General features: G+C 35.5%; 1 protein-coding gene across 3 annotated transcripts in view; it reads right to left on the bottom strand.

Annotated features, from left to right (window-relative positions):
- LOC138321037 (scavenger receptor cysteine-rich domain-containing protein DMBT1-like) overlaps window positions 1–15,471 on the bottom strand; it is a 95,833-nt gene that overhangs the window by 28,521 nt on the left and 51,841 nt on the right. For 2 of the 3 annotated variants that reach the window (XM_069264429.1, XM_069264430.1), the window contains exons 27-40: window positions 14,571–14,800; window positions 12,643–12,784; window positions 11,368–11,612; window positions 10,038–10,176; window positions 9,374–9,618; window positions 8,665–8,803; window positions 8,028–8,251; window positions 7,229–7,367; window positions 6,146–6,366; window positions 5,733–5,871; window positions 3,638–3,858; window positions 2,560–2,698; window positions 1,816–2,042; window positions 1,385–1,523 (exon numbers count right to left, since the gene is read on the bottom strand). In XM_069264429.1, the coding sequence (XP_069120530.1) occupies window positions 1,385–1,523; window positions 1,816–2,042; window positions 2,560–2,698; window positions 3,638–3,858; window positions 5,733–5,871; window positions 6,146–6,366; window positions 7,229–7,367; window positions 8,028–8,251; window positions 8,665–8,803; window positions 9,374–9,618; window positions 10,038–10,176; window positions 11,368–11,612; window positions 12,643–12,784; window positions 14,571–14,800 (2,589 nt within the window). The remainder of the gene's footprint in view (window positions 1–1,384; window positions 1,524–1,815; window positions 2,043–2,559; window positions 2,699–3,637; window positions 3,859–5,732; window positions 5,872–6,145; window positions 6,367–7,228; window positions 7,368–8,027; window positions 8,252–8,664; window positions 8,804–9,373; window positions 9,619–10,037; window positions 10,177–11,367; window positions 11,613–12,642; window positions 12,785–14,570; window positions 14,801–15,471) is intronic. The other variant, XM_069264431.1, reaches the window with a different exon arrangement.

Raw genomic sequence — 15,471 nt, 5'->3', positions numbered from 1 at the left:
AACAGCCTTTGTTTATATGTTAAATAATTGCATGTGTAAAATAGAGGTTACACAATGAGTATTTGTTGAATATTGAATTTATTCCACACGAGTGAGTTATTTTTTTAAAGTTACAAAAGGCACGAGCTTAAGCGAGTGTCTTTTGTAACTTTTAAAAAATATCTTACGAGTGTGGAATAAATTCAATATTTAACAACCACGAGTAGTGTGACCTGTTTCTACCACAATAATATTCGGTTTTAGCCGATAGAAATACGGCAGGGATACGGTAACGTGTATTTACCGAAATATGCAAATAAGGTGTAGTAGTATTTTCATCAGCAAAAAGACTCTAATTAGTATTCAAAAGTCATCGTTTGATAAAGTATCCGTCGATATCGGATTCTTCTAATTGGGAACATCTTTAGGGTCAAAAAATACTCATTTAACGTCTTACAGAGTTCAAATCTTCAAAATTGCTTCCAGAAAATAAAACTCAATGTCATACTACATGTATACATGTAAAAGCATTCGCACGACACGGCATCGTCTATTTCCCGCCAGATAATCATGAAGTCATTACCGTCAAGATCAAGTGTGTTTCATACACATTAATTAGTACTAAAGGTCAATTTAACATGTATGAAAACGTCACGTATTTTGACACAATGACCACGCGTACGGCGCATACGCTTTCCAACAGCAGTTTTGGACGTCAAGCGGCCATCAAAACATATAATGACGTCATTTGATAATTGATGACGTTGACAATGATGACGTGACACTGGGAAAGAAGTAGTTAGGTCAAAGTTCACCGTGTCAGCCAATCAGAATGCGTACAGAGTTTATACCACCCGTGGTATAAACAAATTGTTAATCAATAGCTGCAGTTTTTAATCAATGTCCTGAGAGTTGAATAACACCCCCTATTGTGGTAGAAAGCGATTTACCACTTTATTTAAACACTTTTCTTTTTATTTTGATCGATTGATATTCCTGCATTTGTGTTCATGATTAAAGTAATCAGAAGACAATATCATGTAAGCTTAAAATATGTGATAATTATTTGGTATATGATTATTCATACGTTCATAAACTGCATTACATGGTGACGTATCGGACATTCTTTGATATATGTACGTTATCTTTTCTGTTTTTGAATATAACAAAGTTATCTCCCATGAGGTTAAGGAACTACTATGACATCATTACATTGTAAGCACTCAAATTTCATTGTTTTCGCTGATAATCATGACTGTACGCTCAATACTACATGATGTTCCGATCAATACCTATCTACAAGGACACAAAACTCTGAAATATAGAAATGCTGAACTAACAGTCATGTGTTATAAATGATTGTAGTCTTCAAAAGCCTACTCTTCAGGCATGCACATCCACCGACCTGTATCCAAGCTGTCGACACACGACTCCAGCATCCGAGTCGTCCCATGAGTCATCGCAAACTGTACCCCATTGGCCGTCATTGTAGATTTCTATACGTCCCTCATATTGGTTCGCACCATTTACCAGTCGGACGGATCCTAGGGGGTATCAAAATGGTTTCAGTCAAAAAATTGTCAATGCCAGTTTTGTTTGTGCTTGCTATAGTCCGTTCGTTTATGATCCGTATTATATCTTTCTTATTTTCCTCATTCTTGTATTCCCTGATTAGCAATGCTGAAAACGTTTACCTTTATTTGAAAACAATAAAACATGAACATCGCATCGTCGGTTACCCACGTGAATCAGTCTACGGTCTAATAAAAGGAGCGTAGTGGAGTTAAAGTTGCCGAGGGTAGAACATATGTGAAATTCAAAAGTAACCATAGTTACCCTGAGGTGTGGATGTCACTGTGTCGTTGATTGGCGAGCTTGTAGTATTGGGTAATGGTGGGCTACATATTACACCAGCGTCCTCGCTGTGACCACAATTCTCCTTCCCCCATCCTGGGAAGCTACAGTCCATCAATCTTGATTCGGTCCCAGAACAGGTCACGTCGTCCATCCATGTTGGTTCTGACCCAGCACCAAAGGATGCTTCTCGCGTAAATTTGCCTCCGCTTTTTAAAATATATATTCATTGAAAATATATGTGCTTAAAACATCAAAGAAAAATGAAATATAATATTTTATTTACGTCGATAACCAAAACAACATCGTGCATACATCAAATGAGCCTATTTTTTTTATTTATATGTGCAAAACATTTTGACGTTATAACAAATTGTTAAAACATGTCATTAATATGCATGATAAAATTATTTATCATAATCATTTACATGATGTTAGAACAAAGAGCTCATCTAACATGTTCACCTTCAAGACGTCTTTAAAATTTTGATCTGTGTGTTCTTAAATCTCAAACACATACTGACTAGCTTAAGTTGTGTCAATGTAAATTCATATTAGCTATATTAGTTCGAGATCGTTTCTTGTGCAATATACCTCGAATAGAACGCTACATTTTATATCATCTGGGCATACGTGTTTGGAATACGAAGGGAAATACGACACATTTCGATATTACGTCATATTCAACACTTTAGAATTATATGTTTATCTCCACTTTCCACTAACCTGTAACCCAGTTGTCTACAGACAACTCGTGCATCATCATCCTCCCACAAGTCATCACAAACTGTTCCCCAGCGGCCCTCATTGTAGATCTCTATTCGCCCCTCGTATTCATTGTCGCCATTTACAAGCCGCACGGATCCTGAACATCAGAAATGGTAGAAGCAACTTTATTTTTGATCTGCTAACAGGATTTATGTCACGAGATTTACTTAGTTTGCTGAGTTTCAATAAAATGTGGTATTTTTCAAAAACTATTTTCAGTTTCGAAAACTGTTGTTTTATCCTTTACAACGCACATCCAGTCTAACCTACAGTGATACATTGTTTTGTTTTATCAGTGAAAAAAAACCCAGAATGTCACGATTTTTGTTTTTAATTTAGTATGACGCTACCCAAATTGGTACATTTTTTGAAGATAATTGTTAAAACTTTCTAACGTGTGCTTGTATCTAGATTTTTCTTTTAATATCCCACAAATAGATTCCTTCAGTTTTAATTATATTAATTGTTTACTTGTCAGCAGTGTATATATATTTATAAACAGAGAGTAGTAAGCATGACTGGTCAAACCCTGTGTATCAGCAGGTTGGGTACCCAAAATGGTACACCTCCTAAATTCGATTTGATTGATAAGTGTCTAGAAATGATTAAAATGTTTGAATTCATTTGAGGAAAGTTCAAACAATTTTTAATTTAGTTGAGTCACATTCCGCTATTGTTTTCCTTGTTTTAAAATACACGGTGTTTCTAGGGTTGTTGCACGGCGTCGCTTCCCGAATTTTTTCACAATTTCATTATTTTCATGTTTAGATATTAAGCAGTAGGAGAAAATATGATATATGAAAAATGTCACAGTTACTATTAAGCACCCTAATTGTTTTTGTTCAAGACATCTATTGTCAGTTTAGCTTGTAAAGTGAAAATTCTGCATCAAATATGTTAAAAGTGTACCAATTTGGATAGCATCACGTTAGTCTTGTAATAACAAGGAATTTCCATAACACGTTGCATTTGTTTGATGTCTTGTCATAAAATTTAGAGTAATACAGATAATTAACAAAAATGTATCACTGTTTACCCTGAGGTGTTGATGTACTAGAAGGATACGGAGCACTTGTGGAAGAGGCGGGTGGATTACATATAACACCAGCATCCTCGCTATGACCACAGTTCTCTGTCCCCCATCCTGGGAAACTACAGTCCATCAGTCGGGATTCGTCCCCAGAACACTCTACGTCATCCATCCAGGTTGGTTCTGACCCGGCACCAAATGATGCTTCTCTTGTGAAAGAACCTCCGCTAAAATGATATAAAAATGATATAAAACCACTATACATTGTAATTAACTCATGAAATAAATTCCAGTATTTGAGTCGCACGTCATCAGTGGTTCCTCAATCGATATATCTAGATCGTCTCGTTTTTTATCTATGTACGCTTGGTTAAAATAGCCCTACTAAAACAAAATAAGCATTGTTATCAATTGACTAGTTATATTGCTCATTGTTGGTGGTTATGAAAATAGGGATATCAAGATAATCATGATTGGTTATCGATACAAAGTTGGTGATTAACTTAGTGTTCCGTCAACAATTTATGTCTACATTGCAGCATTAGTCCTAGTGTGACGCAGGCATTGAATTGATGACATGAAGGAGCTGGCCGTATTATGTTTAACAGTAGGTTGGTATGATGGGTATGATTTGTTTTAACTTTTCTGTGGTTGAGATTATATCTGCAAGACAATTCATGAAATATAATGATTAATGAAGAATACGTTAGATTTTTTTAATTTCCGTACTAGCTTTAAAGAATTAGATATAATTACCTATAGATATATCGAATATTCAACACAATGAGAAAACATCCCTTTGATAAAAGCAAAAAATATTACATGTATTTTTCGTTCACAGACATGTTGTGTTAGCAATAGCAGTGAAAAATAATAATTAACATTTGTTTTAATTTAAACTAATTTAGATCATCGCTCATGCCAGAATTTACTACTTATACGTTAATATCACATTCAAGCATTGATGTCAATATTTTCTAACTTCATCGGGGTATGAAAGAAAATTGTTTCTCACATGTAAGATAGAGTTGTCCCATGAAAGACAGCTATGTAAGATAAATCTATCTTACATAGCTGTGACGTCACAATTGCCGAACAATCAGATGACGTCATATCAGCCAAAGTTGACGTCATTTTCCTTCTATTTCGATTGATTTGCCGGAATTATTTACCATTTCATTTGTTTAATTTGCATTTCAAACCGTTTTACCTAAGATTTCTTGTTTATATTTATTAATATAAACCAAACTTTTATGAGCTCTTTCGAATGGCGTTCTTATTTTTAAAATCGATCAATTATTTAAGAAGTTAAGATTTTGTCACAAAATGGCTGCCTCACCTTTCGCGCAAGTAACACGACAAGCAATGTGAGAAAATAACTCTTTCATATGTTAATTTTGTAGGATAGAACTATTCCACCCTCGGGTACAGAATTTTGGGTTAGAAACCTCGGCAAGCCTCGGTTCTGACCCAAAATTCTGTACCCTCGGGTGGAATAGTTCTATCCTACATATGTACATATGAAAGAGTCATATAATCCCCATGAATAGTCACAAAATTTCCATATAGCGGATTCTCACAAAAGTTTGCAAAAATACTTAATTTCATAACCCGCTGCTATCTTAAAACAGTGACATCAAAAACGCTAATAACTAATGTGTCAGACTACATGATGACATGAAAATACGTTTAAACGTACGATTATATTGATTTTCCAATGAATTGCTTTTTTCTAAATCAATACATAACGTCGACGTCTCTATATTGACGTCATGATAACGTTGGGTTTCGCGCCGGATTTATTCTTTACAGTAGTAAGAAGAAAAGAATCTTCCAATCACAAAATCGAATTAAGTATAAAAACAAACAAAATTTAATTATAAAAGTTAAACAGATGTCAACTCTTATTATTTTGAAGTTCTGGAAAAGTCGTTTACCGTTCATAACATGAAAGTTACGTTAAATCAAATTTAGTACAAGAACTAGTGTTTGTATGTTTGTTAATTATCAACAATATATTAAGAATTCGTATTTAAATTACACGAGTTCCGGTTAACAAGATGACTTGACATGAAAAGTAAATATATTGGTGATCACTGACCTGTACCCAAGCTGTCGACAAACCACACTGGCATCTGAATCGTCCCATGAATCGTCACAAACTGTTCCCCACTGACCGGCATTATAGATCTCTATACGTCCCTCATATTGATTTCCGCCATTTACCAGTCGTACGGATCCTGTGAAAGGAAAGAATAAGCGTTTACCACGTGGGTTACCTTCAATAGCCTTCGATTCTTCTGATTGGACTAACAATATGTTTACACATGATTTTATTAAAAAAAGGTCTTATAATAAATGTTATTAATCATATTGATATATAAGTTGTTTTTTAAAGTACAAGGTCTCCTTTTACTATCATTGCTCTTACCTTTAGACGGCTAATATATATCGTGATGTTAACTTATCAGACAGTATAATTTGGAAGATAGAGACAAATGTATCACTGTTTACCCTGAGGTGTTGATGTACTAGAAGGATACGGAGCACTTGTGGAAGAGGACGGTGGATCACATATCACACCAGCATCCTCACTGTGACCACAATTTTCTGTCCCCCATCCCGGGAAACTACAGTCCATTAGTCGAGATTCGTCCCCAGAACATGCCACGTCATCCATCCAGGTTGGTTCTGACCCGGCACCAAAGGATGCTTCCCGTGTGAAAGAACCTCCGCTGGTAATGAAATGAAACGAAAAATATGTTATCAATAACACGAAGGGATGGGTTTCATATCTTCCCGTTGCCACGACAGAAACATTCGATTTTTTCCTAAATTAAGACTTGGGGGTCTTACTGGTATTTTAGCGCTTTTCGCGCTGTCTGTAAGACTCTGACTCATGTAAAACTTTAGTTCGTAAAAGGGTATTTTCAGTATTGAATCACACAATTCCGCTTATTTACCAATAAGTTTAAAGAATCATGATATAAAGTTTGTTTGCATTTGCGCTACAATTTGTCTGAATTACTACTTGTTTAAAGATGCTCCACCACTGACAAATGGTTTGTTTTCTCTATCAAAAAACAAGGGCAGAAGATTTAGTTTTTTTCAGTTATAAAAGTGCCTAGCTTTATACCATTACCACCAGTTTGAACTTCACATTTTAGTTCAAGATAAAAATATTAAAATAATTAATTGCATCCCGAATAAAATTTGTGGCACTATGTCTTTTATGGAAAGAGGTACTGATTGAGCATGCACCAAAACAATATAAATTATTTTTGCGTTGATTATACATATATTTACAATTGAACACAAATTCTTGTTCATCGTTTATGTTCTCTTGGTAGTTCAGGATCTTGAATAACAATATATTATAATATTCCGACTATTCATGTTACACCTTTACCTCGCTTACGGGTAGGTATTCATTGTTTGTGAGGACAATGACTAGGTTCTCTCGTGACGCTAGCAATCACAGGGCATCACAATCAATACCTACCGTCAAGGGCGGATAACTCTGAAATATGCAAATACAGAATATTAGGAAAAAAAGTTCCCTCGTAATCGTAATCTGAAAGGTAAATGGAAAATTACCTGTATCCGAGCTGTCGACAAACCACACTGGCATCTGAATCGTCCCATGAATCGTCACAAACTGTTCCCCACTGACCGGCATTATAGATCTCTATACGTCCCTCGTATTGATTCCCGCCATTTACCAGTCGTACAGATCCTAAGGTTCAAATGAAAAAGATGTATGACGTGACTCATGAAATGTGTATGCACAATAGGTGATATGTAACTAGTAGTTTTTTTAAGTTTTAAATCATAAAAATAATAGCATAATGTCGGTATTTTGTTTTTAACGGTTTGGTTGCGATTACATGCAAATACTGTGTACGTTGCACAAAAAGAACCTATTTTTTCTGGATTTTGTTATGTTTGTTTTATTTTATTATTTAACCCTACTAGCAACGTACATGTATAACCTATTTTGACATGCATTCAGGTGATTAACATACAATGGATGTTCTAGCATATTATAAATATATAAGCTAGCATATGACAATCAATGATACATTTTTGCTATTTCATCATTTATTCATACTTCATCTATTCTGTATTTGCATATTACAGAGTTATTTGCCCTTGCGGGTAGGTAATGATTGTGACGTCATGTGTTTGCAAGCGTAACGTCATAATTTTCGGAGAAAACGACATAAATTGTGCTCACAAAATAATCACGTAACAGTCAATACCTACCCGCAATGGAGCTAACTCTGTAATATGCAAAGACGGAATTACAAAATGATAAAGTGCATTTATTCCATATCTTGCTGTTCTAAAGTTGTCTGATAATATACTTTGGATGATAAAGTTTGATTCTTAATACCCTGACGTGTAGATGGTGTCGTAGAATATGGTGGAGAACTTGTGGAAGAGGACGGTGGATCACATATAACACCAGCATCCTCACTGTGACCACAATTTTCTGTCCTCCAACCTGGGAAACTACAATCCATCAATCTAGATTCGGTCCCAGTACATGCCACGTCGTCCATCCACGTCGGTTCTGACCCAGCACCGAATGATGCCTCTCTTGTGAAAGAACCTCCGCTGGAATTGAAATAAAACGAAAAAGATGTTATCAATAACACGAAGGACGTGTACGGGTACCAAAATATCTTCCCATTGTCAATGACAGAAACATTCCGATATTTTATAAATCATGACTTGGTTGCCCTTGGTTATGATATCAACATAACAACGTTTTGAAGGGAACTAAAAAAGACGTTGCCAGATGCTTAACCTATTTCCTTTTTTTTTTTTTTTTTTTTTGCAATTATTTCATAAAATGTGTCACAGTTATAAATATATATATACATATACATAAAAAGAAAACACAACTATAAACAGTTTTTTCCTCCCTAGCGCTTTCTCGGCTCATGCCGGTCTCTATATATATAATGATATTGATAATATCAAACTTATGATAGGAATTGAAATAATGAAAATATATATCATTAAACCTGTATCCGAGCTGTCGACAAACCACCCTGGCATCTGAATCGTCCCATGAATCGTCACAAACTGTTCCCCACTGACCGGCATTGTAGATCTCTATACGTCCCTCGTATTGATTTCCGCCATTTACCAGTCGCACGGCTCCTATAATATAAGTTAATACGAACACACATTTAGACCATTATTTCTTTTCATAGTATTCCACTCATGACTCATACAAATGTACGATTTTAATGTTATGGTATTGATTACGGGACAAAATAATGTAAAACCTGTCCATGAAAACACCATAGGACAGAAAAAAATAGTATTTATAGTAAGGTTATCTCTATACACATGCTGTGTTGAATTTGGTCATTCGGGACCCTTGAAAAGTGGGCGTATTACAATGTCACCAGGTGGCCGCTCAGGCAGGTTTTACGCTATATTCCGAAATCGTTCTTGACTGATCTTCAATCCTTCAAGCGTGGCTGAAGAATTAAAACATGGGGCGAAAAGAACTAAATGGTAAAGCTGTTATAATAGTTTTTTAAGATAATTTACTGGTATAAAATTTCGCCTTAACGAACCAATGAGTGATTGGCACTGAGATATAATTCTTGTATGTATGACATCGTCATATATAGCATACGTATAAACGTTGATATAACAAATGCGTTATTGTCATCCGACTGTACTCACTAAACTAGATCAATTTATTCCATTGTCTACTACCTTGTGGAGTTGCTGACGTAGATGAATACGGAGCGCTAGTAGAGGTAGATTCGGTAGGAGGTAGAGGCGAAGACGGTGGCATACATCGTACACCAGCGTCTTCACTGTGGCCGCAATTCTCAACCCCCCATCCAGGGAAATTACATTGCCGCAAATGAATTTCTAATCCAGTGCATTCAACATCATCCATCCAGGTTGGCTCTGCTCCAGCACCAAAGTGTGCTTCACGCAAAGCAGTTCCTCCACTATTTAAAAAAATATCATTATCATTTATCATATGACTAAAAACAATTGTATATTGATCGACAGAAATTCCAGGACTAAATTCTGTGACACATACATACCAATCTGAGACAAAGTAAAATGCTGAATTTCATATTCAACATATTATAAGATATGCCATAGATTTGAGATATTATATAAACATTGTATTACAAAGTGTTACGCGTGCACATAACAACTGAAAATAAAACCCTTGTGCCAATTGTTTGATTTTATACTTCAACAAGAGAAGTTAAAAATTGAGATTTCTTCATTTTATAGATAATGCAATAAATTTAATACCCCAGAAAATAGGTAAGAACATTTCCCTTCATGCCTTCATGCAGTGGGGTGAAGAGATATACAAATGAGAATTTGTAGCGTATTATCACAAAACACCAACCTATATCCAAGTTGTCTGCACACGACTTGTGCTTCTGCGCCTCCCCACAAATCATCACATATTGTTCCCCAGCGACCATCATGATAAATTTCCACACGTCCTTCATAGCTAGAATTGCCATTTATTAATCTGATTGATCCTGAAATTGTTTTCAAAAAATATTTAAGATATCATTGCATAACAATCGCAGCGAGTATAGCTTGAAACGGAAATTTAAATCAAGTACTGCGAAAGTGTTAGTGAACAATACGTTTACATTATTACTATATTTAACAACTAAATGATTAATGATTATTGATCAAATTATATGTAAAATTTTCATTAGTTAACTTATTAGCAACTTATTACGTTAACAAATTAAAGTAATCCTCATATGCAATGCCTATGTTATACACTAAATGGTAAGTGTATCAATTATAAAAAGAGTCTACTAGGTACAGATAATAACATACTTTAACTGTCCCAGTGATGGTATAATGCTTACAAGGAATAGACTGTAACCTTTAATGAGATATTTTTTATCATAAGAATAAGAGATAAGTAAAATTAGAAAATTGATTGCTTTATTTTTATCATATTTAGAACTAATAGTTATAACCATTATAACTAGAAATTAACCGATTTCAGCAGGTATCTTGAAAGGATCAACTTTACTTTTTACGTCAATTAAACGAATACAATGTCAATGAATATCATTTTTGCTGTTCTTTGATTTGTTATATGGTTTTCTAATTATCTATAAATAAGTTATAGCAATTCATCGGCAAATGTCAAAGGTATGTCATATTTTAGGGGAACTAAATTCACTCTAAAATTTGCATATTTTTTAAAATTTTAGCAAACAATATTTTTAAAATTCAATAACAGTTGGGTCTTCTCAAATTGGGAGTCTTCCACTATTTCTATATAAATACCACCACAGACTGTCTTGTAAAAACAGCTGCTGAGGTCTCGATTTATTTTCTATTTTCATTTATTTATCTTTCTCAATGATTGCGATAATGTCCTAAACTTATCGATTACAGACATTTAAATGTTTTGGTTTTGAATCTTCAAGTCCATATTTCTATTCCTTCATATAATTTAATCATTTTACCTATAATAACACTTCGTTTGGTCAACTCTTTTTTTCTTAGAAATGATGACGCTGACGCATCTACTAATCAAATGCGACGTTATAAATTTTGACCTTAATTTACATGTTATGGGTTAATTTTATGAAATGTAATTTTTAATCCAATGAAAATTCTTGTTTAATGAAAAAGTTGCAGGCAAAATTGAATCATTCAATTTTTTCGAATAAAAATGGATGGAATGAATGTGACATTACCGTCAACTAGGCCGGTAGAACTGGGCGATGCGAAGGTGGTTGTGTCCGTTGGGGGATTATCTGTAGTACCTCCTCTGGGAATACATGTTACACCGACATCTTCCTTATGGCCACAATTTTCATTCTGCCACCCAGGGAACTCACAATCAGCCAGTCGCTCCTCATCCCCTCTACATTGGACATTATCCATCCAAGTTGGCTCGCTTCCGCCTCCATAGTATGACTCGGGTGCAAAACTTAACGCACTGTAAAATAAAAGCTTTATATTATACTTGACACGAAATCAAGTTGAAAAGCACCACACACACAGTCAATTTTGGTTTGTGATGTGATATCTATTAGTATGTATACAAGAGATCCAAAAGACATTTTAGCACCCACCATGAGGTGATCTACGGAAAAAAGGGTATTTTTGTCCTCTTAATATTAAATAGAGAAATCATCGGGAAAACGTTTTGAGTGATATTGGCAACAATAATAGCTAACGGACGGACGAAACACGAATGAAACGCGATTTGAATAGCCAATCATCAATAGATGTGGGCTTAAAACATACTATATTAATTGAAATGGCTGTTAAACGTGTATTATGTGAAAGACGTTCAAGATTCACAAAGTATATCTCGTGCATCATAAAACGTTTAGTAGATAATGTAAGAGATGTCAGGTGTTTTCATCTAAAATCATACGCCATGTGATAACAATATTGATAACAGACACTATAATCTATGGTCAGGTCATGTGAATCTCCGAACGGATTTCACGGAAGCTAACATATGCTTACATAAGCTAATAAAGTAACTGTCATACATTAGGAATAGTGATCCAAACATCGAGGTAGAACGCTTAGTTCGATTTCGTCCAAACATAACTTATAAGTATTGCCTAGGGACTTTCGATCATTGGGAAAATGTTCCTAGTGCTGTGAAATATCGGCAATTTTAAATGGACCTATGATGTAATCGTGCTGTTTCACAACATATTTAATCAGGTTAGTTCTATTACTAGTAATACCTTACTCGGCCTTTACATAGTACAGATTTCCCTTCATTGTAGGTAGGTATGTGATGTCATAATTTTTTGAGAGAAACTCGCGTTGCTTTCTCTGAAAAGAATGACGTTACTCTCAGAAACACGTGACAACACAATTAATACCTATCCGTAAGGGCAGCCAACTCCGTAATAAACAAATACCGAATATGTATATCAAATTAATACATTCAGATGAAGTGTTTTTAATCACGACCTCTGAATTACAGACTGTATATGACTCACTCCAATCCCAACTGTCTGCACACCACCTGAGTGTTGCTCATATCCCATTCATCATCACATACAGTTCCCCAGACACCGTCATGGTAGATCTCTACACGTCCAATCATGTGTGACGGACCTCCAACCAGGCGCACGGCTCCATCTGTTTGCAGAATCAATATGAATTTTATAAATACTTAATGTGATTTAAGATATAATACAGTAATGTAATATTTATACTTAAAGTATATATACTTAAACATTTTGGCAGTGATATCTTTTCCAAATACGTATTTCTTTCTCAATTATAAAAGTCATTTTCCTGAGAAAAATCTTCTAAACGCTAATATTTATATAGTTTTGTTGTGTTAAACGAGAAATAACGTTGGGATAATTATAATCGAGAACACAACATGAAAAAATAACAGTTTTTGGAACAACTTACATACACAAATTATATTGTGTAATCCGTATGTAAATACATGGGTGTGATTTTAAGACAAAAGTGGTATATCTAATATTATCTCTTTTCTAAATAGTGTGCACTATTCGATCCTCTTTTGTAAATAGTTTGCACTATCCGATCATGTTTTGAATATAATTGTAAGACTTTTTAAGGTGTGCTTGAATCCAGTTGTTATAGCAGGAACAGGTGTCGTGGTAGTTGTAACATACCTTACGTTGGGTTGATTTGTCTGTAGTAGGAGCAGGTGTCTGGTAGTTGTTACATACCTTACCTTGAGTTGATTTGTCTGTAGTAGGAGCAGGTGTCGTAGTAGTTGTGATATACCTTACCTTGAGTTGATTTGTCTGTAGTAGGACCAGGTGTCTGGTAGTTGTTACATACCTTACCTTGGGTTGATTTGTCTGTAGTAGGAGCAGGTGTCGTGGTAGTTGGGATATGCCTTACCCTGAGTTGATTTTTCTGTAGTAGGAGTAGGTGTCTGGTAGTTGTTACAGACCTTACCTTGGGTTGATTTGTCTGTAGTAGGAGCAGGTGTCGTGGTAGTTGTGATATACCTTACCTTGAGTTGATTTTTCTGTAGTAGGAGTAGGTGTCTGGTAGTTGTTACAGACCTTACCTTGGGTTGATTTGTCTGTATTAGGAGCAGGTGTCTGGTAGTTGTGATATCCTTTACCTTGAGTTGATTTGTCTGTAGTAGGAGCAGATGTCGTGGTAGTTGTGATATACCTTACCTTGGGTTGATTTGTCTGTAGTAGGAGCAGGTGTCGTGGTAGTTGTGATATACCTTACCTTGAGTTGATTTGTCTGTAGTAGGAGCAGGTGTCGTGGTAGTTGTGATATACCTTACCTTGAGTTGATTTGTCTGTAGTAGGAGCAGGTGTCTGGTAGTTGTGATATCCTTTACCTTGGGTTGATTTGTCTGTAGTAGGAGCAGGTGTCTGGTAGTTGTTACATACCTTACCTTGGGTTGATTTGTCTGTAGTAGGAGCAGGTGTCGTGGTAGTTGTGATATACCTTACCTTGAGTTGATTTGTCTGTAGTAGGTGCAGGTGTCGTGGTAGTTGTGATATACCTTACTTTGAGTTGATTTGTCTGTAGTAGGAGCAGGTGTCGTGGTAGTTGTTACATACCTTACCTTGAGTTGATTTGTCTGTAGTAGGAGCAGGTGTCGTGGTAGTTGTTACATACCTTACCTTGAGTTGATTTTTTTGTAGTAGGAGCAGGTGTTGTGGTAGTTGTGATATACCTTACTTTGAGTTGATTTGTCTGTAGTAGGAGCAGGTGTCGTGGTAGTTGTTACATACCTTACCTTGAGTTGATTTGTCTGTAGTAGGAGCAGGTGTCGTGGTAGTTGTGATATACCTTACCTTGAGTTGATTTGTCTGTAGTAGGAGCAGGTGTCGTGGTAGTTGTGATATACCTTACCTTGAGTTGATTTGTCTGTAGTAGGAGCAGGTGTCGTGGTAGTTGTAATATACCTTACCTTGGGTTGATATGTCTGTAGTAGGAGCAGGTGTCGTGGTAGTGGTAGAAGTAGAGGCAGGTGGATCACAAACAACACCAGCATCCTCGCTATGACCACAGTTCTCTGTCCCCCATCCTGGGAAACTACAGTCCATCAGTCGAGATTCGTCCCCAGAACACACTACGTCATCCATCCAGGTTGGTTCTGACCCGGCACCGAAATACGCGTCTCTTTTATAATTTCCCCCGCTATAAAACAATATAATGTGACGTGGTTCATACGTGGTGTATATAGAATATTATTGTTGCTGTTATTTAACCATGCTCACATAATACGACTACAATCCTATTTTAAAAGTGAATACAGTAAATAGACACGGCAATTACTTATATGTAGTTACATTTTTACCATTATGTTGTTATTGTGCTTGTGGGGTTTTCTTTGTGGTGTAAAGATGCTCCACCGCCAACATAGCATAAACAATACCCATTATTTGAAAAAAAAAGATTGATGTATGATCGTGTTTATATGTGCCTAATTAACACAAAAATGCATGCCAAATAATTTATATTGTCAATCAATACTTAATTCCATAAAGGGCATAGTGTCTTGGAATATTTTCGGAACACAATTAATTATTTTCAATATTTTTATCTGGAATTAAATAAGAAATAATAAGAACATTTCGATCGGGGTAATGGTGTAAAATACGTAATTTTTGTAACTGAACATTAATTTATCTGCTCCTGTTTTTGATAGAGGAAAGCACTATTTGTCGTCAGTGGAGCATCTTTAAGAGCAGAACATCAATAGAAGAAAAACTTCATTGTAGTATGGAAGATGTCAGGGGCCACAATAACAAAATATGAATAATGATGAAACACAATCAAAATTGAGGCCAAATAAATATGCGATTGTG

Source organism: Argopecten irradians, chromosome 4, assembly GCF_041381155.1.
Source record: "Argopecten irradians isolate NY chromosome 4, Ai_NY, whole genome shotgun sequence".
Classification (NCBI taxonomy): Eukaryota; Metazoa; Mollusca; class Bivalvia; order Pectinida; family Pectinidae; genus Argopecten; species Argopecten irradians.
Note: the sequence above shows the minus strand (reverse complement) of the source record. Positions and strands in the feature narration are given on the sequence as shown.